Source organism: Callithrix jacchus, chromosome 9 (genome assembly GCF_049354715.1).
Source record: "Callithrix jacchus isolate 240 chromosome 9, calJac240_pri, whole genome shotgun sequence".
NCBI classification, from domain to species: domain Eukaryota; kingdom Metazoa; phylum Chordata; class Mammalia; order Primates; family Cebidae; genus Callithrix; species Callithrix jacchus.
The window spans coordinates 135,687,524-135,713,796 of record NC_133510.1 but is presented as its reverse complement, the minus strand read 5'-3'; the positions used below and the strand labels follow the sequence as shown (position 1 = coordinate 135,713,796).

The following is a 26,273-nucleotide window of genomic DNA, read 5'->3' as shown; positions in this document are numbered from 1 at the left end:
TGGGACATGTGGACGGGGCTGGGCCCGAGCAGAGGCAGGAGCCGGCTGGGCCCCTGAGGGGCCGTGACTGGCCCAGGGCCACAGCGGGAGAGGTGCCTGTTTGGGGGCAGCGAGGCGCGTGTGCCGGGCTGGGGCGCCAAGCTGGTAGGCCGGCCCCGTTTCCCTGCCGTGTCCGTCAGGCTCCGCCGACTACAGGTGTCCAGTGTGTCTCTCAGGAGGGTTCCAGACTCATTGCTGAGGCTGTTCTGCCCACACGTAGCGCCATCCGCTAACGCGTGTGGCATGGGGAGGGGAATGCTTGGTTCCGGCGGTGGCCGCAGGCACATGACTGTGGTCAGTGGTCAGGTGCGTGGCCCAGCTGGGAACAGGGCCCTACCTGCCCTGCCCGGGGGCCTTCCTGCCCAGGAGGGACTGTCAGAGCAGATGGGTGCTGGCCTGGGGCCTCCCTACCACATGGGGCTCTGTCCTGGGTGTGGCTCAGCCTGCAGCTGCTTCCTCCGCAGGGGTCCGCTGGTGTGCGCCTTCCTTCCGGGGTGGGCTCGGCGTGGTGTCCTAGGCTCCCCTCGGCCCCCTTGGGAATAGGGCTGCTGGAGAAGGGCAGCATGCCTCCTGGGCCTGGGCTGGACGGGGGTTACGTGGGCACACCTGCCCAGGTGGACACGTGCTCTTTCTTCCATGCAGGTGTGCTCCCCAGAAGGGGGGCCGCTCCCAGCCAGCCACTGGGACCAGAACAGCCCGGCCCAGCGCCAGCAACAGCTCCAGCCCAGCCAGCCCAGCCAGCCCCAGGGGTCCCTCCCAGCCCTGTCGGCACTCCCGGACCCCGGGCAGCCCTGCCAGCCCTCCCAGCGGCCACTCCTGGGTCAGCGCAGCTGGCCCCAGCGGTCACTTCTGGGCCCGAAACAGCCTGGCCAGACCCGGCGGTCACTTCTGGGCCCTGGGCAGCCCTGCCGGCCCCAGCGGCTCCTTCCAGCCCCAGATCAGCTCTGCCAGCCCCAGCGGTCCTGCCTGGCTCAGCCCTGCCGGCCGCATTGGGCACTGCCAGGCCCCAGGCAGTGCTGCCGGCACCTGCGTTCCCTGCTGGTACCGTGCCACCACCGCCGGCGCCTGCGTTCCCTGCTGGCCCCACGATCCCTCCTGGTCCCCTGCCTCTACTGCCGGCGCCTGCGGTTCCTCCTGGCCCCAAGGCACCGCTGCCGGCGCCTTCGGTCCCTGCTAGCCCAGTGCCAGCGGTACCAGCCCCCGAGGCCACTCCTCACCCTCCGACCTCGCCGCCGGCCCTCCGGCTTCCTACCGGGACAGTGCTGCTGCCCCCGGCGGGCCTTCCTAGTGCCATGTCAGTATGGCCAGCCCAGAAGGTCCCTGCTGGGCCAGCCCAGCCGCCCACGGCGGTTACTGCCACGCCTCAGGCAGCCCCAGCGGTTAGTGGAAGCCCCAGAGCAGCCCGGCCCACTCACGCCTTCCCTCCTGGGCCCCAGACGGCCGAGGCAGCAGAAACAGCCGCTCATGGGCCTGGAGCAGCCCTGCCCACCCAAGCGGCCGCTAATGGGCCCAGAGCAGCCCTGCCAGCCCCCGCGGCCGCTCATGGGCCCCAGCAAGCCCTGCAAGCCCCAGCCGCTGCTCCCAATTCCTGACCGCCCTCCACTCCTGGGGCAGCCAGGCCCACCCTGCCGGCCTCTCCTGGGGCCCCTGTGCCAGCCTCGGCGCTCCCTCTTGGATCTGGTGCCAGCCCGGCAGCCCCGGCTCTCACTCCTGGCCCTGGGCCATCCCTGCCGGCCCCTGAGGTCACGGTGGACCCGATCCTGTGCCCCTGGGGTGGCCCGTCAGGCCCCATCCGTGAGCCCTGGAGCCTGATGCCTGTGGGCTCCTCCCTGGATGCATTTTCCTGGCCACCCCAGTGTGAGCTCCACCCTGGCAGGGCCCCTGGGGCCAAGGCCGCCTTGCCCTTCGGGCCAGAGATGCTTTGCTGGACTAGCCCTAGGCCTTCAGACAGGGCCGGGCTGTTTGCCGTTGGAAATTGAGGCTCAGCCGGAGGTGGGAGCCCTGAAGTGCTGTGATCAGGCCGAGGCCCGCCACACCAGGAGGAGAGAGGAACCCGGCGTCTTCCTGCCGCCCCACCATGTCCCCCCCACTGGTGTCACAGAGCCCCCACCCGCGTGTGCTGCCTGTGGTGTGTGCCCTGGGAGAACACAGCCCCCAAGGGCGGGAGCTTGCTGGGGCCCCTCAATGTCTTTCTGTGCCTCTACACACCAGTGCTGTCCTTGCCTGCACGCGTGTCCCGGGTGTGCCACTGTGTGGAGCGTGAGCGTGGTGTGTGCGTGCTGTGCGTGCATGCAGGAGTGGGTGCAAGCGTGAGTGGCGTGCTGGGCGGGATGATCTCTGGAGTGCTGGCTGCAGGCTCTTCATGGGCAGCACCCCGTCGGCCAAGGCGCAGTTCCCACCCTCAGGCAGATTCCTGGTGGTGAATGCTGAAGGTGTCCAGCCCCTCCCCCGGCAGTCAGGTGGTACTGGTGTCCACCTCCAGGGTCCCCAAGCTGCAGGGGCCACATGGGCCCATCTGATGGGTCAGAAGCTGCAGGGGGCCCGGAGGCTCCCACCCCCACCTCTCAGGACTCTGCCTTCCCTACCCCCGTGGGCGCACACTGAAGGGGTGCTCGAGGGGTCTCCAGGCGAGGGGGAGCCCACAGGGGAGGCAGCGCCTTCTCTCGGCTTCCCAGAGTCCCCTGCAGCGTCCTGTCCGGCTGTCGACCTATGTGCAGTCAGCAGACCTCACACTACGTGGTTATTCCTGGCCTATACCTGCCCTTCCGCAGCCCCCACCTGTGATCGGGCTGCCATCCCCTGGCCTTGGTCTCGAGGCAGCCCCGCTTGAGTCTTCTGGAGTCCGAGGAACGCCACTGGCCCAAAAGGAAAGGGGTGTTTGGAGGGGCTCTGACTTTCTCCAGTCCACAGGGGAGCTGGGCAGCTGCAGCCAGGGGCCCTCCAGAGAGCAGCCTCGGCCCCATGGACCCCTGTGCTAAGTGACGGGAGGCCCTGGTCCTGAAGGTCTGGTCACGCCCAGCTGGGCAGCTGCAGGTGTCAGGAAGGTGGGTGGGTGTCCCTGGCTTCCAGCAGGCAGCTGCTGATCTCTAGCCCCCCACACTTGCTCATGAGGACGCGTCCCCCACAGGCCCTCCCGGGTCCCGGCCAGGCTCTGGTGCAGCATCTGCTCTGGTCCCTAGGCCCCTTCACTCCCCGCCCAGCCAGGCCCCTTCCTCCGGTGCTCACCGAGGGCCTCCATCCCAGAAGCGCAGGGTTTATTTTTATGATGAAAGAAAATAAAAAGTGCCGTGCCACTATTTTTACAACAGTATCAGCGTTGGTAATTTAAACAGATGAGTGTGTGTCTTACGTGATTTATTCTGCAGATGGGGTTTGTGCTAGGCTCCGCCAGGGTTTGTTGCGCTCTGACCCAACAGAGGGGAGACCTGGGCATCTGTTCCTGAGCTTCCTGCCTGCCTGTCTGAGGCCTGGATGGAGGGGCCTGCCTGTGCTCAGCATGGGGGGTCCTGGCCTCCAGATCCCCCCACACAAGGCTACTGTGTGGGCCAGTGAGGCAGTAGTCAAGATCCCCCTCTCGGCTCATGCCTGGGGGGCACCCACCCTCGGGATAGGCACCCTGGGGACCCATGAGGAAGCCTGGGTCAGCCCAGCATCTTCTGTGTGGCCTGGGGACCTGTGAGTCTTCGTGGTTCAGCCCAGCGTCCTCTGCACAGCCTTGGGACCCATGAGGGAGTGTGGGTTAGCCCAGGGTTCTTCTCTGCATTGCCTGGGGACTTGTGAGGAGTGTGGTTCAGCCCAGGGTTTTCTGTGTGGCCTGGGGACCCGTGAGGGAGTGTGGTTCAGCCCAGGGTTTTCTGTGTGGCCTGGGGTCCTGTGAGGAGTGTGGTTCAGCCCAGGGTTTTCTGTGTGGCCTGGGGTCCTGTGAGGGAGTGTGGGTCAGCCCAGGGTTTTCTGTGTGGCCTGGGGACCTGTGAGGGAGCATGGGTCAGCCCAGGGTTTTCTGTGTGGCCTGGGGTCCTGTGAGGGAGTGTGGGTCAGCCCAGGGTTTTCTGTGTGGCCTGGGGTCCTGTGAGGGAGTGTGGGTCAGCCCAGGGTTTTCTGTGTGGCCTGGGGTCCTGTGAGGAGTGTGGGTCAGCCCAGGGTTTTCTGTGGGGACCCGTGAGGGAGTGTGGGTCAGCTCAGCATCCTGTGTGTGGCCTGGGAACCCGTGAGGGAGCGTGGATCAGCCCAGGGTTTTCTGTGTGGCCTGGGGACCCGTGAGAGCATGGATCAACCCAGGGTTCTCTGCATGTCCTGGGGACCTGTGAGGAGTGTGGGTCAGCCCAGGGTTTTCTGTGGGGACCCGTGAGGGAGTGTGGGTCAGCTCAGCATCCTGTGTGTGGCCTGGGAACCCGTGAGGGAGCGTGGATCAGCCCAGAGTTCTCTGCATGGCTGTCACGTGCTTGTGTTCTGCTCATGGGAGGCCGGGGCACCGAGCAGCCGAGTCCGGGCTGTAGCACCTGACGGAATTGCCTTCAGACATCTCGGGTGTCATGCGTGGGGTGGTAATGATGTAAATAAGCTCCTGCCTCCTTCCACATTCAGCCCCCTCCTCCCCCGAACTGGGCTCACCGAGGGGGCCCTGTGAGTACAGAGCTGTGTCCGGGACAGACCTCAACAGCCTGAGGGAGTGGGGAGGAGCTGTCTGGTGCTGGAGCCTCTGAGCTGAGCAGTGGCTGCTCCTTAATGGGGAAGGCCAGGCTGGCGGGGAGGCCTGAGGAGGGGGGATACTGCAGCCTGGGTCCACGTGGCCAGCAGCTGAGGGTGCACAGGACACCAGCGGAAGAAACGCTCAGGACCCAGAGGGGCTTCACAAGGCCTGGCTGTGACCCTGTAGCCTCCGCTGGAACCCAGTGTCTGCATGGCCTGGTGGGGGCCACTGTGGGGAGGGTAGAGGTGCTAGGACCCTGTGGGGTGGACATGTGCCTTGTGTCCTGGGGCCCACACCCTGTTGGGGCTGCTGCTGCCAGGCCTTGCCCTGGGAAGTGCAGATTCTGTGTGGCCAGATCTTGGATGTTTCTGAAGAGCTGGAAATCCTGGTTTTTCTGGATTCGGCAATGTGGAAATTTGGTGGTCAGCTCTAGTATTTATGACTCACTTCACTGACCAGAGGACACCGCTGCGGGCCTGTGGGGCCCTGCAAGTGCGATTTGGCCCCCCTCACAGGCAGCAGATCAGAGCCTGAGGTCTGGGTGGGGCACGCTCCTTCCCTTGTCTCTGGAGGAGTGGTGCTCAGTGGATCCGAGCCTGCCCAGGAAGGTGGGCTTGGGTCTTGCTGCTGTAGGGAGGGCGGGTACAGGCCAGCCTGAAGGTCGAGGAGGGAGCGAGTCTTTGGGGGGTGACAGTGGGGATCTGGGGGAGGCTGCCCACTGCCTGACCACAGAGACCCTGTTGCTGGCTGGGGGCCCTTCTGGAGACTGGGGCTGGGGCATAGTGACCTAGTGACCATCAGCCCTCGGGTCACTTCTGTGTGATCCTCTGCCCACCTTGCTGTTGCTGGCACAGGCAGGCTGGCCCCCTCCTGTCTGCAAAACGGGCTGTGGGAGGGCGTGAGTCTTCTGGACGAGGCCAGGCCTGTTCCTGCTGAGCTGTGGCAGATGAAGGCAGCGGATGGTTGGTTGTTAGGGGTAGAGGAGCGGGTGTCGGGGTGGATTCCTGGGAGAGGGACGACACTGAGACTGTGGCAGCAGGGCCAACCCCACGAGGGCCCTGGAGCTCTGAAGAGCCCTAGAGGGTCTCCCAGGTCTGGCCAAGTCTATAAGCAGCCCCCGGGGAGGGGGGAGGGGGGAGGGCAGTAGTGTGGGTGTCTTCCCCGGGGAGGGGCGTGAGCGTGAGCATGGGTGGCCTCAGCAGCCAGTCCAGCATCCACGAGTGGTGTGTGTGCCTCTGTCAGCCCAGCTGCCTCCAAGGCCCTGACTCTGGCTGGGCCCCTCACTTCAGGTGAATAGCCATGGTCCCACCCGGAGGCCCTGCCCTCCGGGCCTTCCCGTTTGCTTGTTCCAGACTCTTGTCTGGGCACTGAGGACAATGAGCTCCATCTCTGTTCCAGCGACAGGGCTCGGCTCAGCCGTGTGTAGGGAGACAGGCTGTGACAGCACGTTGGGCCACTGTGGCAGAGACGAAAAGGGCACAAGGGAGGGGCGAATGGGAGGCACCTGGACGAGTGGAGGCTGGGAGGCGGAGGTAGGACCACCCGCAGGTGCCAGGGGAGACCCAGGTCTGCCCAGAAGTCCAGGGGGAGGCCTGGGGCCTCGGAGGAATCTCAGCAGGGCTGTGGCGTGACCCATGATCTCCGGCTGCCCTGACATCTTTCCAGGTGGCCCAGTTCTGCAGTGCCAGAGTGAGCTGGACTGGCATTGACTGGGCAGAGGCCACTGGCTGTCCTCCTCCAGTCAGAAGCTGCAGTGGTAGGGGCATCCTTAGCAGGTGGCCAGGCTGTGGGGAGCCTGAGGGAGAGTGGTTTCCATGCTGATCCACAGGGTCTGCCTGCGTGTGAGGGTTCAGCAGGAAGCGTCTCCTAGGGCTGGCACATGCCCTGCAGGGCTCCCTGGGGATAGACACCCTGGGACCCGGTAGAGTGTGGCTTCCTATCCAGCAGGGGTGGGCAGGGCCCTGGACTCTCCTAGGCCAGCGCTGTTCAGTAGGAATATTCTGTGAGCCGCATATTTAAGAAGTAGGAAGAAATAAGTAAAATTCATCTTAATGAAATTCAGTGCATGTACTTCGAAAATAGTATCTCAACAATGTAATCAATATAGAAACTATCAGATATTTTTCATTTTATTTTTTGTAGTGAGTCTAGGAAAGCTGCAGGTGCACTTCTGAGTTCAGACTGTTGGCTTACGTGCCCAGTGACCACAGGGCTGACGGGAGGGCGGAACAGGATGCCCTTTGTGTGTTCTTGTCCCATGCCCGTGCTGTTCCCGGTGTCTGCTGTCTCCTTGTCCTCCACAAGCACAGCCTCAGCTCAGAGTGTTCGGCTGGGACCCAGGATGCCCCTCTCACTTGGCGTGGACAGACCAGACGCGCAGCTTCTGTCTTTGCCCCATTTCGGTGGGTGAACCTAGCGTCCACCCAGGTGACTGAGCTAGAAGTTGACAGTCATTCTCCTCCCCTCCCACCCAGCACACCCAGCTCCTAAATCTCCCTCTGAACTGAATTTCATTAGAAAATAGGGAATCCTAGGTCAGAATTGCTGGGATGCAGGTAAAGCATGATGGGAGGAAAACCAGCCTGAATACTTGTTAGAGAAAGAGAAAGGCTTAAAACCTTGAGGCTTTACCTGAAGAAACAAACGGACAGCAACCAAACAAAAACAAGAAGGAAGGCCGGATACAGACAAGAGCAGAAATACAGAAGTGAAGGGGGCAGGCCGGGCGAGGTGCCTCACCTGTAATCCAGCACTTTGGGACACCAAGATGGGCGGATCACTTGAGGTCAGGAGTTCAAGACCAGCCTGACCAACATGGTAAAACCCTGTCTCTACTAAAAATACACAGAATTGGCTGAGCATGGTGGTGCATTCCTCTAATCCCAGCTACTTGGGAGGCCGAGGCACAACAATTGCTCGAACCCTGGAGGCGGAGGTTGCAGTGAGCTGAGATCGTGCTGCTACATTCTGGCGTGCGCTCCTTCCCCCAGCACCTGCTGCCTGGCAGGAGTTGTGTTCTGTGTGCACGGGGAACGGCTGCTCCTTTGTCACCCCGGAAGGGCAGGGGCTTGGGTCTGCTCTGCTCACTGCTCAGAACGGTGCCCAGCTCGTGGGGCCTTCATAAGCATTGGTTGGATGGGTGGACAGATGGGTGGACCAACCACAGGGCCCGGTGGGCACAGGTGCGGTAGTGCAGGGTCCAGCCCTGCTGGGTCTAGAGGGTGTTCTCTACGGGTGCGAAGATGAGAGCCTGTGGAAATAAAGATGCAGCACGGCGAGATGGGGAGGAAAAGAGTTTGGGCCCAGGGGTCCACTGCCACCAGTTCACAGAGAGACCGGTAGTGGCCCCGAGTGCCTGGACACTGACTTTTATTAGGTACAAAACGGGGGCAGAGTAAGTAGGGTGAATTTCAAACAGCTTACGTTTGAAATTCGTGAACAAGGGGCCCCAGGCTTGCAAGTATCCGAAGCAGGGGCAGTGACGCCTCAGCACTTGGTGCACCTGCCGAGTAGACGCAAAGGCTTCAAGCATTATGCTGCTTCTTACTGTCTTCAAAAGAAGAACCAGGTGCAGAAGTAAGGAGGGAAAGCAGACACATCGCACCCAACACAGCACAGCACCACGCACACAGTGAAGCCCTCGGGCAGCTGCGTCGGGCCGACTAGGCTCAGTCCTTCCTCAAGCTGCTGGAGTGGAGTGGAGTGTTCTCCAGCTCACCCAAGGACGGGGGAGGTGCCCTTCCAAGGCTGAGTCTCGGGTGCTTCCCCAGCACTGGCGCTGCCGCAGAGCTTTGAGATGCCCTCCAGCGGTGCTGCTGGGCTTGCGTTCAGCAGGTTGCCTCTGCTGGGCACCACCGGTCGTGATGCTCGGCGGGTATCAATGCTCTTCCTCGTGGTCACATTTCATAGTGTCCCTTGTCAATCCCTGACCACAGCAACCTGAAGTTCATAGATAATTATGCATAAAGCACAAGAACGCTTTAGTCAAGGCTGGATACTCAATAAGACTGTGATCTAATCATGCAGGACCCTCATTCCTGACTAGATTCTTCTCTCTCTGTTGTTTATTAAACAGAAACTAGCTGAGGCTTCAGTCTCCTGCCTCAGCATTTAGGAGACTTTCTACCCCATGGTAGCTCCCACCCACCCTGGAAATGGGGGCACCCTCTGGCCCCGGACGTGGGCTTGGGAGTCCAGGGACTGTGATCTTGTCCCCGAGCTCCTGCTGGGAGTGGACATGTGGCCTCCCCAGCCCCTGGCTTGGCCGGCGGGCAGCACTGAGAAGCCGCTGTGAAGTGCAGGGCTGAGAGCAACCGCCTCGCTGTCTGGGGTCTTGCCCGGGTGCACAGTGGGTTGTGTCCAGGAGCCAGTTCTGCATGCTTTTTCAAGACAGGCTTTCAGAGCTAAAACTGGCCACCCAAGGAAGGAGGAGAGACCCTGCCCCATGGCCTGCCTGGCCACCCCACAGGACCTCTGCGTTTGGGAGGGGCACACGCAGAGCACCCCGCAGAGTCCCTCTGTGGCATGGGGGTGAGGTGTTCCCTTTGCACCCAGCCCTTACCGCAGGTAGCTTTTGTGAGAAGGGCAGAGAGGCACCCTGCTTTTCGCGGCTCAGCTGTGTGGGTGTATCTCAGCCGCGTCTCCTCTCATCGGCTGGGCGTCCTTGGGCAGTGAGCTTCCCGCACCACTGTACTCGGCGGCCCTGTGGCTGCCTTTTTGTCACTGCTGGTGCTGCCCCTGGCAGCGTGTGCAGGGCTTATGGGGCCATTCCCAATGGTCGGACTCCCCAGGTGGCCGGTAACACACGGTTCCTGGAGTGGGCCTGGAAATTCATTCCTGAGAGGCTCTGGGGGACGGACCCTGTGTGGAGAATCCGGATCAGGATGGAGAACCTCCGCTCCTTTTGGGGGTGGACAGAACCCTCAACCGCCCCAGCAGGGCAGCAGGTGTGGGACCCAGTGGGCATAGCGGCCAGGCTGAGACCACAGTGCCAGGTCTGGGGCTGAGGAAGGAGGGGTGGCGAGAGTCCAGCCGGTGACAACAGTGACACCTGGTGGCCTGGAAGGTGCCGGCCCCCGGCCCAGCCCACAGGAACCTCATTGCGAGGAGGGGCCATTTACAGATGCGGAAACTGAGGTGGGGGGGGCGGGGTCAGTCATGTGCCTGAGGCCACACTGCTGGGAGGAGCCGGGCATCCTGGCCAGGGCCTGTGAGGGCCACTGCACCACTGAGCTGGCCGCTAGCCCACCGTCCTGCCACTGGCTCCCGCACGGTAAGGCCCAGACTCCCTGGGGGCTGCCACCCTGCCCTGCCGGGGCCTCCTCCTCCTCCTCCTCTGGTGTTCGCTTCTGCTCCTTGAGGCTGGACTGACCTCATGGGCCGCATGCATTTGACCCCAGGGGCCTGGGTGACATCTCTTCATCATCACCAGCACCGTCTGCCTTGTCGTGTGCACCATCAGCCACAGAGGGAAGGGGGCACAGGACCGGGAGGCCTGTGGCATCGGGGGTGCGAGGGGTGGGCCTGGCTGACTCCAGGCTCATGGCTGTGCTCAGCCACACCAGCCAGTCCAACGAGCACCCCAGGGCCGGGGTGCTTTCGGGGGACGCTCCTGACTTGGACACGTTCCTGGGGCTGGGCGTTCTCTGACTTGGATGACTCAGTGTGAAGGGCTCACCCGGGGCCCCGGGATGCAAGGTCTGGGGGCCCAGGTGTGTTGGGGCAAGTCGCCACAAGGTGCAGAATTGTTCCAGATCAAGGTGGCCAGAGAGGGAGACGGTGGGGCCTCCACAGGAGGCTGGAAGCAGCTGTGCAGGGCATCCCTGCTGCGGGCTGGTCAGCGGGACCTCTGCCTCTCACCTCCCTCAGCTTTGTGCAGGTTTGAATTTATTTCCAAGTAAAAAAATGAAACATGCAGGGCTCTGGGTCTGGTTTCTCATCTGTGAAACGTGAAGGAAAATAGTTTCTACTCATGGCTGCCGTGTGAGCAAATGTGTGTGAGTGCGTGCAAAGCGCCGGGGCCGGACCCTGGCACGCAGCAGCGCCTGTGCTGGCTGGCATCAGAGGTGGTGGTGGGGGGCAGTGAATGTGGCCACTTCCTCTGCAGGTGAACAAACCAAGGCATGGGGAGGCCGACCAGTGGCCCACGGTTCACACAGCCAGGGATGGGCAGGTCCCACCACCCACCTCGTTGCTTGCCCTGGAATGGTGCCACCCAAAGGAGGTGGTGTGGGCACAGCCAGAGGCAGGGGGTGGCACCGAGGCTCAGCCTGGAGGCCTCAGGCCCTGTGCAGCCGGATGGGGTGGTGGTGCTACCCAGCCAGGGAGCTGCCTGGCCATTAGGGCTGAGAAGAGGCCAGGGTGTGGCGGAGGCCCTGCCCGTGGTCCCCAGCACCCCCAGGATGTCTTCAGAGTCAGCGACTTGCAGAAGGGGGGGTCCGAACGGGGGTGCTTCCTGGGCGGGTCATCCGCATCCTGGGTGGCTTTCCTGGCTCTGCAGTGCTCTGCCCTGCCACTGCCCCCGCCCCCAGACTGGGACCCGGCTCACCCTCCGCAGTGCGTCACGTCCCAGAGCGCCAAGTGGCCGTCGGGTCTCAGGGCTGCTTGCCAGGAACGGGCCTGTAGCTGTAGCCCAGGGGCCTCAATGTGGATGTGGTGAGGTGGGGGTTTGCCTGAGACGGTGTCTCTCTCTGTCCCAGATGAAGGTCACCGTGTCCAAAGGGGGCGACCGGGACAGTGATGATGACAGCGTCCTCGAAGCCACCAGCTCCCGGTGGAGCAGCTCCCGAGACCCACTCAGCGATGTGAGTACCCAGCCGCCTGTCCAGAAGCCCCTGGTCAGGGCCCCGATTTCCTGTGAAGGCTGTGTTTTAGCCGTTAGCATTTTGCCTTCATTAAAGCAGGATCTTTTACTCATTAGGACTTTCCCCATTAGGAGGGATTTATTTAAAAGAGGAACACGATGAGCTGCCCTCGGGGTGGAGGGGGGAGGTTGGCGGCTGAGCCTGGAGTAAGAGCCCTGGGGCTGCCACTGGGGTCGCCTGGGCTGCAATGACTCCCCTGTCCTGCTGCTGGGGACACCCACCCACCGCGTGGGCCGGGACAGGAGACGGGCGGAGTGTGGTGGGTGGCAGGAGCTGGGGTTTGTTCCACGTCAGTGGAAGGCGCTTCTCTCACCCCGAGCGGGTCTGGGCCGAGCATCCCGGCCTGGCTATCGGTGTGCCTGTGCCAGGCGGGGCACACGCTGACCAGGGTCAAGAAGACACACCTTCCGTGTCCCTGAGAGAGGCCCCTGGGCGCCAGGTCCCCAGGGGGTCTGGGACCGCCCCCCCCACATGTGGGCTCACAGACAGGATTTGGCTAGTAACGGGGCTGTCCCCTGAAGTGTGGCCGTGGGGGCGTCGGGCTGCGGCTGTGGTGAAGGCGGAGTAGCCCACCCGGCTGGGAGGAGGCCATTGGCACCCCTTCCCCAGCTCCTGCAGGTGAGGGGCAGTGGGCGGCTTTCTTGCGGGCCTGAACGGAACCCAAGGCGTCTCAGTATCATTTAAGTGGAGGCCTCACTGCTCAGCTTCCTGGCTTGTCGCCACGAGATAGGAAATAGGCCGAGAATTATCTGGGCTGCCGCTGCCCCAGCTCATCCTCTGATTGCCAGCCCTGGGTGAACGAGGTCACATTCTTAGCACAAAACTGCAGCTGGGCTGAGGCTGAAACTCAGGGCACGAAGGCCCCCACCCTCTGGTAGCCAGGAGCTGGCGGGTGGGCCCATCAGGACCCAGGGCCTTGGGCTCTGTCCTCTGATACCCTGGGGCCTCTGGAGTTGACCTGGCCCCGGGAGGTCCGTCTGGGGAAGCGGAGGGGATGTCCTCTCTGACTGCAGCGGGGGTCGTGGATCCATTCAGGGGAGTGGCCCCATTTTCCTCCTCTGCCCCTGCCCCTCAGAGGGGGTGTTGGATCTTTACATCTGCCCCCCACTCCCCAGACTGCTCTGGACCCTCTCTGTGTGCCCCAGCCGTACCAAGTACCCAAGTCCTTAGTGAGCCGCCCCACCCACTACAGCAGCTCTGAGCCTTCTTCCCCACACTCCTGCTGAGGGAGACCCTGGTGTGTAGCTGATGTGACCCACAGCTCTGTCCTGAAGGCCTCACAATACCTACTCGAACCAGAGGGAGCCCCACCAAGGGTTATCGGGGGTCCTCCAGCAGCCCTTCAGACCAGAGCGTGCCCTGATGTCTGAGGGGCCCCCAGCTGCCATCCCTGCTCCCCGTCAGGTCAGGCCCCTGTGGTGAACGCTTCTTGGAGGGGTCCATCTGGTACCTCCTCCAGAAAGCCTTCCCTGACCAGCTAGGACGCCCTCCCTGAAGTCCTGCAATTGCAGACCCTCTGATGGGCACAGAGGCTGATGGTGGGCACAGAGGGAGGTCAGCAGAAGCTGGGGCCCCGGGCTGATGGTGGGCACAGAGGGAGGTCAGCAGAAGCTGGGGCCCCGGGCTGGCCTCCCCTAGGTTTTCCTGCCTCCTCTGAGAAGCGTTTCTGGCAGTGCCTTCCCTCATGGGGGCAAGGAACTGGCCAAGGGTGTCTCCATGGGTGCCTCCTTGGGTTTGGACCCCAGAGCAGGGGAGCCTCACACTGGCTGGGCCAGGAGGACGGCAGCTCCTAGGGAGGACCCCACCACGACGCCCAGCTCTGTCCTCCCCAAGGCCTCAGCCCTGGCGGCCCCTGCCTGGGAGGATGTCTCACTGGTGGTCTTGGGTCTGGGCATCGACCTGTCCCCACTTGGGACAAGTGCTCAGCTGGGTTGTGGGTTGCAGAGCAGGTGGCCAGGTGCGTCCCCAGGAGTTGGGATCAGAGCCACAGTGTCACTGACTGTCCTTCCTTCCTTCTGCAGAGCTCTGCGCAGGCGGTCTCGGGGAGAGGCTACTCCGTAAGTCCCCCAGCACCCCCCCACCATCTTTGTCCCCCTGGGGCCCCCATCTCACCTGTCCGAGGCTCCGCAGCCTGGCTCGCCTTGTCCCATGCCCACTTCCCTCTGGAGCCCCAGACTGGTTCTGGCCTCAACCACCATGGGGCCGGTGGTGGGTGAACAAGTTCTGGAGCCAAGATTTGGGGGAGCGTCCTCACGGTCTGCCGGGGCCCCCCAGGCTGACATGCTGCCCGGGGGAACAGGCTGGCCCTGTGGCTGTGGAGCCTCCGAATGAGCCTGCACAGACCCCAGCCAAGGCTGCAGGTGCCGGGATCCGCGGGGCCAGGGCCAGGCTTCTGCCTGGGGTCCTGTTGGGGGCCTGGGACATTTCGCATGGGAGGTTCCCATGTGTGAGCAGCCGCCTCCAACGCCCTGACTGGCACATGCCTCACCCTGGACAGAGAGGCCTGGGCCCAGGCCGGGCACTGCAGGGCAATGCCCAGGGAGCTGGTATCCCGTGGCCAGCAGGGAGACCCGCGTGCCGCCTGCGAGACTTGTTTGTGCAGGGGTGGGGGAAGAGCCTGGGTGCGCCTGCCTCCTTGTGGGTGCGTGTGGCATGGTAGAGGGCTCCTTGCAGGTGTGCCTGGACTGGGAGGCTGGCACCACCCCTGCCTTGGACTTGGAGGCCCAGCCCTATCTCCCTGGCCCCCGGCACCACTTTTCCCTGGGGAGCAGCCCTGCCCCTCCTCACGACTTGATTTTATTTCCCTTTAAGTATCAGGAGGACTTTAATAACATCATAAAACCCAGAGCTCCATAAGAGCCATTTCTGCAGATTGATGGCCTGCTCAGCTCGTTTGGGGGTGGGGGGCGGACTCCGCCCACGTCATCCCTGCAGCCCCTGCATGACCCAGGGCTGGAGAGACTCACTTACTAAACCACGGCAGCTTTACAGGGCATGTAATTAGCCCATTAGTGACCTGGTGTGGCCAGGCCCAGCGGGACAGCCCCCCACGCCCTCCGTTCCATGGCTTCTGCTGGTGGCAGAACAGGAGGCGGCAAGGGAGCCACATGTGTGGTGTGGCCACAGGCTGGGAGTGGACCCCATGATCCCTGGACCCTTGGGCGTCCAGGGCAGGAACCGGCCACGTGGCTGGGTCACACAGCAGGGGCTCAGCTGGGCCCTCCACACCCCACCCCAGCTCCCCTGAGGCTGCCCTCTTGCCTGAGGGTCTGTCTAAAGCCCAGGGCTCTGCTCTGCCACCCTGGGCTCAGCTCTGCCACCCTGGGCTCTGCCACCCCGGGCTCAGCTCTGCTACCCTGGGCTCGGCTCTGCCACTGTGGATTCTGCCTTTGGCCTCTCACCTGGTTTGGCCCAGAGTCCATGAGCTGTTGACCTGGGTTGGCTGGAGCTCTCTTCGGGGCAAGGGTTCCTGGAGCAGCTGCTGCCCAAGGGGCCTCTTCCTGAGGGCTTTCCTTCCTCCTGTGCAGCACGGGGCCTTGGGCAGCCTTGCTTTGTCGTCTGTGCGTGGGGGCAGCCCCTCAGAGGGGCTGTGGGTGTCCTCACAGCTGTCGTTGTGATTATGATGATGTTCCCTGCCCTTCTCCCTGTGGTGTCCTGGGCAGGTCATCAGCCACATTCTGACAGCCCGGCTCCTGCAGTGTGTGCTCCGGGTTCGAGTGTGGAAAAGGGCTGAGGCCACCTGGCCCCGGCCACTGGGAGGCACCTGACCAAGTCGGGGTGCCGTGAGCCCATCCCCCCCATGCAGACTCCATGGGCAGAGGAGGGCTGTGGCCGCCGTAGGTGCCAGACTGAGGGTGTTCGTGGCATCTCTGAGTGCCAGCTCACTGTGGATCAGAATGGGGGCTGGGTCTTATGCGCTGGAGAGTGGGCTCTGCCCCCCGTTTTGGGTGAGGTGTGCGCGTGTCAAACTCCTGTGGCCACCCCAGCGGGTCTGTGGCCCCTAGGACACCTGGGTGTCTCTACCCTGATCCCCGAGGCGCCCTTCTGCTTCTGAGTCTCCACTTGTTATTCAAGTCTTCTCCCTAAGGCTCTCTCAATGTTTTCTGAGAAAGGCCATCATTACCTTGTCAGCTGCTTGCAGCTCAACCCCCACCGCTGAAGTGGCAGATGGCGGTGGCCAGGGGGCGGGGCTGGCCTGCTGCATGGGGGATGGGGTCCCCTCCAAGCCACAGGAGCCAGGAGGACCCCGAGGCCTGCAGATGGTCCTGTGTGTGCGCTGGAACCTGGCACACAAGCCTGTTTCAGACACTGGCACGTGCAGATGGGCCCTGCCTGTGCCAGTGTGTGAGCAGGGCCCTGGTCCAGCGGGGCCCTCGATCTCCCATGCTGTCAGCCCTGGGGGCCACCTGTGTCTGGCGTGTGGGGGGCTGCAGGGGAGAGCCCAGGCTCCAGGCAGGCAGCAGGGAGACGCCCGGCCTCTTCGGAAGTGCTCTTCCCACAACACGTGCCCATGCTGGAGGCAGGTTGAGGTCAGACACCCCCAGGGGTGTAGGACCCAGAACTGGCCTGGGGGTGCATGCCCAGGCACAGGGCAGGGACCGGGAGCAAGAGGGCCCTGGGTGAGGGTCTGGATCACGCTGGCGTCTGGGACCCACTGGTTGGGGTTCAGCACTTCCCTACAGCCCTCAGATTTCCCAGGTGCTCCCTAGGGTGGGGCTGCTGTGTGTGCCTGTGTATGTGCATGTGTGTATGTGCATGTGTGCATGTGCATGTGTGTGGGTGCACGTGTGTGTGCATGTAGGTGTGTTCTTGTGTGTATGCATGTGTTCGTGTGTGCGTGCACGTGCATGCATGTGTGCATGTGGGTGTGTGTGCTTGTGTGTATGCATGTGGGTGCACGTGTATGTATGCGCACGTTTGTGCGTGTGCTTGTGTCTGCATGTGTGTGCATTTGTGTCCATGTGTTTGTGTGCATGTGAGCATGTGTGCATGTGTGTGTGCATGTGTGTACACAGTGTGCGTGAGCGTGTAGGCGGATCTGTGCCTGTCCTGTGTGCAGCTTGTGTCTGCGGCACTCCTTGTGGGCTGCGTGGGTCTATGTGTTGCCTTGTCGAGCAGGGCCACATGTGCCTCCCTGGGCTTCTGTGTATGTGCACCCACGTGTGTGTGTGTGTGTGTGTGTTTGTGTGTGTGTGAGAGAGACCTGTGTTTCTGTGTGTGCTGCAGGCTTCTCAGGACACCCTGCATGCTCGCTGCCTGTGGCCACGCGGCATTGCATGTTTGCATGTGTGCACCCCTTGCTGCCTGCATGTCTGTGACTGTGGCCTCAGGAGCAGCCACAGCCAGGCCAGCAGCCTCCTGTGTTGCTGAGCAGCACGGGCATTCATCACCCGTCTGATTCTATGAACCGTCCTTAGAGTGGTTTAATTTTGCCCACGTTGGTGGCCAGCAAAGCCCCAGCCCTTCCTCATCCTCAGCAGCTTCTGTCCTGAGTGTGTGGTGTGGCCTTCTCGGCCACCTCATCGCTGTAAGACAGATGTGGCGACTGACTCCAGCTTGGCAGGTGGCTGGGGAGCTCATTAGACGGATGAGGATACACCAGGGCTTGCTGGGCTTGGAGCTACTCCTGCTGGCATAGTACCCTGGCCCGCCCTCCTGCACCCATGCAGAGTGTTCTGGAAGGCCCCGTCACCAGCAGGGGTGGTGGTGCAGGGCCTGGGGTGAGGGGACGGGCGAGTGACAGGGTTGTGGCCACAGCCTATGGTTGGGCCAGGCCTCAGGGACCCATCTCACCCTGTATGGCAGCATTTAGTTACCAGATCATCCCATTCTCTGGACGGGGACATAGGCCCAGAGAGGCCAATGGGCCACCAGTGGGTGCCCACCTCAGTGACCGGGAGCTGAGAGCCTCAGCCTCCCTCATCACATGGCTCTGCCTGCCCAGTATTGTCTTCCATGTGGCCACCAGCCCCTTGTCCCTCTGAGAAGAGCTGCCAGTGTGGTGATGCCCACATGCCCTCTGCCCCCAGTAGTGCCAACTTGGCCACAGCCCCCCAGGCCCTTCCTGACCCTGCTGACGCCCGCCCTGCACACACTGAGCTGTACAGAAATCCACCCTCACCTCCTTTCTAGCCGGTGTGTGCTGAGCGTGGCCACAGCTGGGGTGGGCGCATGGGGGAGGAAGATCGGAAGCTGGGGGTCGCTGCTCCCTTCAGGGTGTTAAGCTCAACTCAGGAGGGCAGGAGGCGGGGCCAGGTTGGCGGCAGGGGCAGACCCTGGACAGGGAGGCTGGGAGGTGGGCAGGATGAGGCGCCGGGCTGGCCGAATCAGGCACAGGTTTGAACAGAGGGGCAGGTGAGAGGCCCCAAGGCCCCTGAGGAGGGAGCCTGCCTGCATGCTTGGGAGCAGGCCCGGGCAGGCAGGCCAGGACGTGGGCAGGAGGAGGGGGCAGAGACCCAGCCAGGTGGGCACTGTGTATGCCCACCAGCCGCCAGGATCCTGCCACACCCTTCTGTGCCAGGGCCAATACCAGTACTGTCTTTACCAGGCAGGTTTATGACATCCATTACGCGGCTCCTTGGGCCTCTCATTGGCAGCCATAATTTGTACAAAAGCAATAAACGCCATCAGCCTCTCCCTGGAGTCAAAGAGTGGCGGTCTCCTCCCAACCACTGAGCACAGGAGAGTCCCCACTGCTGGGGACACAGCTGCCATGTCGGGACAGCGGGGGTGGGGGCTGGGTTGTGTCCTTGCCTGTGGTGGCCACGGCCTGGGCCCATCCACCCACCTGTTCGTCCATCTTTAAGCACCTGTGTCCATGCACTTACCCACCGCCTGTCCCCAGGGTCCACCTGCCCATCCGTCCATCCACACCATAGCGATCATGCGCCCAAGGGCAGTCGCCTCAGCACAGGTTGATTCTGGGCTGGGCTCTATGCCAGGCCGGGGAGCCTGAGGAGCATGTCACACAGGAGCCCTGCCCTCAGGGAGCTGCCATTCCAAGGGGGGAGAGAAATGTTCCGTAAACAGCCTTGACTGCAGAGAGCAGCCCCTGCCAGGTCGGAAGGAAAACGGGGCCCCGAGTTGGGGCAGCATCTCAGAAGGGGCCAGACGAGGGCGTCTGGGCAGGGGAAAGCCTGTGTGTTCAGGGCCTGAGGCGGGCAGGAACCCCTGTGTGAGGGAGCAGGGAGGGGTGGGGGAGCTGGGCCATGAAGACGTGCAGGGGTGAGCAGGGAGGGGTGCGGGGGCTCTGGGCCATGGGGGGCAGGAGGCTGTGTACCCCAGGCTAAGTGACAGAGGGGCTGGACCCCCTGCCTCGGTGCTGAGAGGGGCAGGCTCATTCCAGCAGCCCAGAAGGTCAGCACAGGGCAGCAGGGGCTCTGAGTCCTGGGAGGTGGCTATCCTACCATCCACCCCCACTTGGGGCCTGGCATGTGTGGGCTCCGGGGAGGGGCCGGATGTCACGTGTCACTTGCGCTGTCAGGTTTCACATGAAGGGAGTATTTGAGTGAGGATACCTTCATCTCCATGGCACTTAAGTCACCTGATTTTTCCACCTGCGGTATTTAATTGCCAACAAGCGACGTCCATGAAGAGGCCTGGCCTGTCTGCAGGTGTGGAAGCCAAGGGCCGGGCCCCGTCTGCAAGTGCAGAAGCTGAGACCCAGACATCAGCTGCATGTGTCACATCCTCTGCCAGGGTGGGGTCCAGACGGGGTCGATGGATTTGGTCCCCGCTCTGTCTGCCCTTTCCACCCCCGCCGCCTCCCTGCCCCACATGTGCCCACAGAGGGCTCACTCCCTGTAGCGGGCACACCCTCTGTTATCTCCTGTTTTGTGGGTCAGAATTGAGCAGGACACAGCCGGTGGCTCCTCTGTGCTGCACGGCGCTCACTGGGGTCTCCTGGGGACTGTGGCTGGTGGCTGGGCTGGGCGGAGGGTTCAGGGTAGCTTCTCTCACATGCCTGGGCTGCTGGGCATGGGTGGCCTGATGTCCTGGCAACTGGCTGGCTCTCCTGGAGCCTTAGCCAGGCTGGCAAGCACCATTGCCAGCACATCCTGCAGGTCCAAGCCCCCCAGCCCAGCCAAGGTTCCAGGGGAGGGGTTGGGCCCTGGCCTGGGGAGGTCATTGTGCCACATCTCGCCCTGCCCACAGCTCCCTCCAGCGCTGACCAGGACGGCCCCTCTACCCCACGGGCTGCAGCCACCACCAGGGAAGACAGCCCCACATGCAGGGAGGTGCCTGACCAAGGAGGGCAGCGTGGGTGGCGTGCCCAGGGCGAAGGTGGTGGCGTGCAGCCCGTGGAGAGGACTAGGCTGGAGCCCATGCCGCCTGTCGAGCTGAAATCCAGTTATGTGGAATAGGCCAGACCACTGTGACACCGGGGTCAGGAATTAATGTTAACACTCTTTCTGGTTAAGACTTTTTGTGTCGATAAATAATTCATGAGGCAGTTAGCACTTTGAGCCCGACGACATGAGAATGTATTAATACCGTTGGCTCTGGGAAAGGCCAGCCATGTGCTTGGGGCCGGGGTGCGGGGGGCACCCTTCATTCATTCCCTGACACAGGCTCATTAATTATTCTGGCCCCAGCCATGGCTGTGCTGGGAGGGACACTGTTGAGAGAAAGGAGAGTCGATGTGAGATCCACATGCCATCCGATGCAGTGACTCAGCGGCAGAGACAGAAGGAAACCCCATAGGGTCTCTGAGGCAGAACGGGGCTGCAGCCTGGCCCTGGGCGTGCGGGGTTCCCGAGGTGCTTGTTCGGGTGTGAAGAGGCCTCGGAGCTGATCCATAGGTCTGAAGAGGCCTCTGAGGCGGGACAGGGCTGTAGCCTGGCCCTGGGCGTGCGGGGTTCCCGAGGTGCTGGGTTGAGTGTGAAGAGGCCGCGGAGCTGATCCACAGGTGTGTGGGCACTGGCTGCCAGACCTCAGCTCTCCCGGGCAGATGAGGAACAGGAGCGAAATGTAGCTAGTAGATACACAGGGAAGTTAGGCTGGGCTGGGGGTGCCCCAGGCACTCTAGGCCCAGGGGGTGCAGGACCCCCCAGAGAGGCAGCTGAGCAGAGACCCAGAGGGGAGGCTTGAAGGGCCAGGGGTTAGGACTCTTGTGTTTGTGCGTGCATGTCCATGATAATGTGAGTGCACGTGTACATGACTGTGCATGTGTGTCCATGATGGTGAGTGCATGTGTGTCTGTGCACATGTCCATGACAATGTGAGTGCATGTGTACATGATTATGGGTAAGTGCAACACGTGTGTACATTATGGTGTGAGTGCATGTGTGTACATAACAGTACATGTGCATCCATGATGGTGAGTGCATGTGTGTCCATGATGGTGAGTGCGTGTGTTGACTCTATGCACGTGTGTGCATGATGGTGTGAGTGCATGTGTGTACATGATCAGTGCACGTGTGCATGACTGCACATGTATGTGATGGTGTGAGTGCATGTGTGTACCTGGTCAGTGGGCATGTGTTCATGACTGCACGTGTGTAGGTGATGGTGTATGCACGTATGTACATGAGTGCACGTGTCTGTTGGTGTGCACATGTGTACATGATGGTGTGAGTGCATGTGTGTACATGATCATGAGTGCACAAGTGTACATGGCTGTGGGTGAGTGCATATCTATCCATGACTGTGCACGTGTGTCGATGATGGTGTATGTGATGGTGTGAGTGTATGTGAGTATGTGATGGTGAGTGCACGTGTCATAATGGTGAGTGCATATGTGTCATGGTGTGTGCACATGTGTGTGATGGTGTGAGTGTATGTATGTACATGATGGTGAGTGCACATGTGCACATGACTATGGGTGAGTGCACGTGTGTCCGTGACTGCGTGCGTGTATGTGATGTGTGTTGCTGTGTGCACACATGCATGTATAACTGCGTGTGCATGCATGGCTCAGTGTACATGCACACATAAACATGCGTGTGGCTGTGCACATGTGTATGTAACGGTGCCTTTGTGTGCAAGTATATGACTGGGCTGTGCCTGTGCCTGTGGTAATGGTGGCAGTGACGCCGGTGAGGCTGGGGCTCTCGGGGATCTGCAGGCTGGCGTGGGGTGGGGTGTGGAGGAAGAGGCTGGTGGCCGGCTCTTGTCACCAGGAACTCCTTGCTGTGTGGAGACAGCTGGAAGGTTAGAGCTCGGGGCCCCAGGTGGCCACGCTTGACAGGATGTGAGGGTTAGGGATGCGCCCGTGGCTGCCTGTTGTGTGACGGGTGCCCTCTGCTGTGGGTGTGAAGCTACTGGAGCCTGTGGCCAGGACACGTAGATGATGGGAAGAGGTGCCCTCGGGGGGAAATGGAAAGCTGTTCTGAGTGAGGTGGTTCCCGCCGGTGTGAGAATTGGGCTGAGCCCAGAGCAACTGAAGCAGCTGAGGCGGGCGAGGAGGCTGAGGAGGGCGAGGAGGCTGAGGAGGCTGAGGAGGGCGAGGAGGGCGAGGAGGCTGAGGAGGCTGAGGAGGGCGAGGAGGCTGAGGAGGCTGAGGAGGGCGAGGAGGCTGAGGAGGGCGAGGAGGCTGAGGAGGGCGAGGAGGCTGAGGAGGGCGAGGAGGCTGAGGAGGCTGAGGAGGCTGAGGAGGCTGAGGAGGCTGAGGAGGGCGAGGAGGCTGAGGAGGGCGAGGAGGCTGAGGAGGGCGAGGAGGGCGAGGAGGGCGAGGAGGGCGAGGAGGGCGAGGAGGGCGAGGAGGGCGAGGAGGCTGAGGAGGCTGAGGAGGCTGAGGAGGGCGAGGAGGCTGAGGAGGGCGAGGAGGGCGAGGAGGGCGAGGAGGGCGAGGAGGGCGAGGAGGCTGAGGAGGCTGAGGAGGGCGAGGAGGCTGAGGAGGCTGAGGAGGGCGAGGAGGCTGAGGAGGGCGAGGAGGGCGAGGAGGGCGAGGAGGCTGAGGAGGGCGAGGAGGGCGAGGAGGGCGAGGAGGCTGAGGAGGGCGAGGAGGGCGAGGAGGCTGAGGAGGGCGAGGAGGCTGAGGAGGCTGAGGAGGGCGAGGAGGCTGAGGAGGCTGAGGAGGCTGAGGAGGGCGAGGAGGCTGAGGAGGGCGAGGAGGCTGAGGAGGCTGAGGAGGGCGAGGAGGCTGAGGAGGCTGAGGAGCTGAGGAGGCTGAGGAGGGCGAGGAGGCTGAGGAGGCTGAGGAGGGCGAGGAGGCTGAGGAGCTGAGGAGGCTGAGGAGGGCGAGGAGGCTGAGGAGGCTGAGGAGGGCGAGGAGGCTGAGGAGGCTGAGGAGGGCGAGGAGGCTGAGGAGGCTGAGGAGGGCGAGGAGGCTGAGGAGGGCGAGGAGGCTGAGGAGGCTGAGGAGGGCGAGGAGGCTGAGGAGGCTGAGGAGGCTGAGGAGGGCGAGGAGGCTGAGGAGGGCGAGGAGGCTGAGGAGGCTGAGGAGGGCGAGGAGGCTGAGGAGGCTGAGGAGGCTGAGGAGGCTGAGGAGGCTGAGGAGGGCGAGGAGGCTGAGGAGGGCGAGGAGGCTGAGGAGGGCGAGGAGGCTGAGGAGGCTGAGGAGGGCGAGGAGGCTGAGGAGGGCGAGGAGGCTGAGGAGGCTGAGGAGGGCGAGGAGGCTGAGGAGGGCGAGGAGGGCGAGGAGGCTGAGGAGGGCGAGGAGGCTGAGGAGGCTGAGGAGGGCGAGGAGGCTGAGGAGGGCGAGGAGGCTGAGGAGGGCGAGGAGGCTGAGTAGGGCGAGGAGGCTGAGTAGGCTGAGGAGGGCGAGGAGGCTGAGGAGGGCGAGGAGGCTGAGGAGGGCGAGGAGGCTGAGGAGGCTGAGGAGGGCGAGGAGGCTGAGGAGGCTGAGGAGGGTGAGGAGGCTGAGGAGGCTGAGGAGGGCGAGGAGGCTGAGGAGGGTGAGGAGGCTGAGGAGGGCGAGGAGGCTGAGGAGGGCGAGGAGGCTGAGGAGGGCGAGGAGGCTGAGGAGGCTGAGGAGGGTGAGGAGGCTGAGGAGGGCGAGGAGGCTGAGGAGGGCGAGGAGGCTGAGGAGGGCGAGGAGGCTGAGGAGGCTGAGGAGGGCGAGGAGGCTGAGGAGGCTGAGGAGGGCGAGGAGGCTGAGGAGGCTGAGGAGGGTGAGGAGGCTGAGGAGGGCGAGGAGGCTGAGGAGGGTGAGGAGGCTGAGGAGGGCGAGGAGGCTGAGGAGGGCGAGGAGGCTGAGGAGGCTGAGGAGGGCGAGGAGGCTGAGGAGGCTGAGGAGGGTGAGGAGGCTGAGGAGGCTGAGGAGGCTGAGGAGGGCGAGGAGGCTGAGGAGGGCGAGGAGGCTGAGGAGGGCGAGGAGGCTGAGGAGGCTGAGGAGGGCGAGGAGGCTGAGGAGGCTGAGGAGGGTGAGGAGGCTGAGGAGGCTGAGGAGGGCGAGGAGGCTGAGGAGGCTGAGGAGGGCGAGGAGGCTGAGGAGGGCGAGGAGGCTGAGGAGGGCGAGGAGGCTGAGGAGGCTGAGGAGGCTGAGGAGGGTGAGGAGGCTGAGGAGGGCGAGGAGGCTGAGGAGGCTGAGGAGGGCGAGGAGGCTGAGGAGGCTGAGGAGGGCGAGGAGGCTGAGGAGGGCGAGGAGGCTGAGGAGGGCGAGGAGGCTGAGGAGGGCGAGGAGGCTGAGGAGGGTGAGGAGGCTGAGGAGGGCGAGGAGGCTGAGGAGGGTGAGGAGGCTGAGGAGGGTGAGGAGGGTGAGGAGGCTGAGGAGGCTGAGGAGGGCGAGGAGGCTGAGGAGGCTGAGGAGGGCGAGGAGGCTGAGGAGGGTGAGGAGGCTGAGGAGGGTGAGGAGGCTGAGGAGGGCGAGGAGGCTGAGGAGGCTGAGGAGGGTGAGGAGGCTGAGGAGGCTGAGGAGGGCGAGGAGGCTGAGGAGGCTGAGGAGGGCGAGGAGGCTGAGGAGGGCGAGGAGGGTGAGGAGGCTGAGGAGGGCGAGGAGGCTGAGGAGGCTGAGGAGGGTGAGGAGGCTGAGGAGGCTGAGGAGGGCGAGGAGGCTGAGGAGGCTGAGGAGGGCGAGGAGGCTGAGGAGGGTGAGGAGGGTGAGGAGGCTGAGGAGGGCGAGGAGGCTGAGGAGGCTGAGGAGGGCGAGGAGGCTGAGGAGGCTGAGGAGGCTGAGGAGGCTGAGGAGGCTGAGGAGGGCGAGGAGGCTGAGGAGGGTGAGGAGGCTGAGGAGGCTGAGGAGGGCGAGGAGGCTGAGGAGGCTGAGGAGGGCGAGGAGGCTGAGGAGGGTGAGGAGGGTGAGGAGGCTGAGGAGGGCGAGGAGGCTGAGGAGGGTGAGGAGGCTGAGGAGGCTGAGGAGGGCGAGGAGGCTGAGGAGGCTGAGGAGGGCGAGGAGGCTGAGGAGGGCGAGGAGGGTGAGGAGGCTGAGGAGGGCGAGGAGGCTGAGGAGGCTGAGGAGGGCGAGGAGGCTGAGGAGGGCGAGGTTGTCTGAGGTGGGTGCTCCCCGACTGGCGTCCCTGGGCGCTGCGGTGAAAATGCCGGTCCCGATGTTTCCTGCTATTTGAGATTTGAGGAAATTAAAGGTGATTTCTTGCATTTTAGAACATTTAGGTTCAAGTCGCAGGTGGTGCTAAGCAGGTTTCTAGTTCTGCAAATGTCCAAGGGAACATTCTGGAATTGCACTGGGGCATGGCAGTGCTCCCCTGGGGACTGCTCCCTGCACCTAGTGCCCCAATTGTGACAGTTGGGAACCCCATGAGGACAGGTTTGTCCCCTCCAACCCCAGCCTGGGGCTGCGGGCCGTGCGGACTTGGGAGCCCAGGCCGCCCACGCGTTTGGCTGCCACATCTCAGGCTAAGTAGACCCTGTGTGCCCTTGGGAACAGGATCCGTGTTCTCAGCAGATGAGACCGTGGAGAGCAAACAGGCAGCTGATGGGTGGGGTCAGGGCCCTGAGCAGGAGCTGGCTACGCGCGTGTGCAGACACGGGGGCCCCCGCCGCACGGAGAGCTCCAGGGAGGGGCCGCAGAGCCCTGAGTGCTGAGCTGGGGGCTGCGGGGGGACTCAGCCACAGAGCTCTGAGTATGGGGGGTGAGCCAGGCTGTGAGCCCTGAGTGCTGGGAGGAGCCAGGTTGGCTGGGGCTGGGGAAGAGCGTTGGGGCAACAGCCTCACCCCATCACTGGTCAGAGTGTTTGGGTGCTGGGCTGAGGCCCCGTGACCCAGAGGCCTGGGAGGGGTGAGTTTGGGAGACCCTGAGATGAAGGGGCCTAGGAGGGACGTTTTCCAGCTGCCCCTCCTCCTGACCAGGGATCCAGTCCCACATTCTTGCCAACAGGGGGCTTTCCAGGTCCCTCAGTTGGGCTCTCTCAGCAGCTCTCAGGAAAGGTTCAGAAAGCTCATTAGGTCCCGAGGCCGGAGGCAGTGGTGGGGGCCGCACCGGGCTCCCCTTTCCCATCCCCAGCCCCGGGAAGCCTGCCGTCCGCCGCTGAGCTGTCTTCAGAGGCCTGGCCTGGAGGTCAGGGGCTGCAGAGTTGGGGCCTCCATCGGGCGCCACCGAGCCCAGAGCTTTCCCTGGCAGTGACGGCCACAGGGCTGCTGTATGGCATCGCCTCTCCTGAGGGCTTCAACCCCCACTGGGAAGCACCCATGCAGGCGTGGCACACGGCTCAAGGGGCAGCGGGGCCTCAGTGCCATGGGAAGGGTTGTGGGGTCTCAGCTCCATGGGGGGGTGGCGGGGTCTCGGCACCGCGGGAGGGCGCGAGGGTGTGAGGGCGAGTCTGGCTCCAGCTCAGCGTCTGCTC

The 26,273-nt window shown here is 63.2% G+C and overlaps 1 protein-coding gene across 20 annotated transcripts in view; it reads left to right on the top strand.

Annotated features, from left to right (window-relative positions):
* Positions 1-26,273, top strand: part of FBRSL1 (fibrosin like 1) — an 87,143-nt gene that overhangs the window by 17,068 nt on the left and 43,802 nt on the right. For 19 of the 20 annotated variants that reach the window (XM_035290086.3, XM_078337823.1, XM_078337824.1 and 16 more), the window contains exons 3-4: positions 11,428-11,532; positions 13,614-13,649. In XM_035290086.3, coding sequence (XP_035145977.1) covers positions 11,428-11,532; positions 13,614-13,649 — 141 coding nt within the window. Of the gene's footprint in view, positions 1-681; positions 3,342-11,427; positions 11,533-13,613; positions 13,650-26,273 lie in introns of those variants that run through there. The other variant, XM_035290087.3, reaches the window with a different exon arrangement.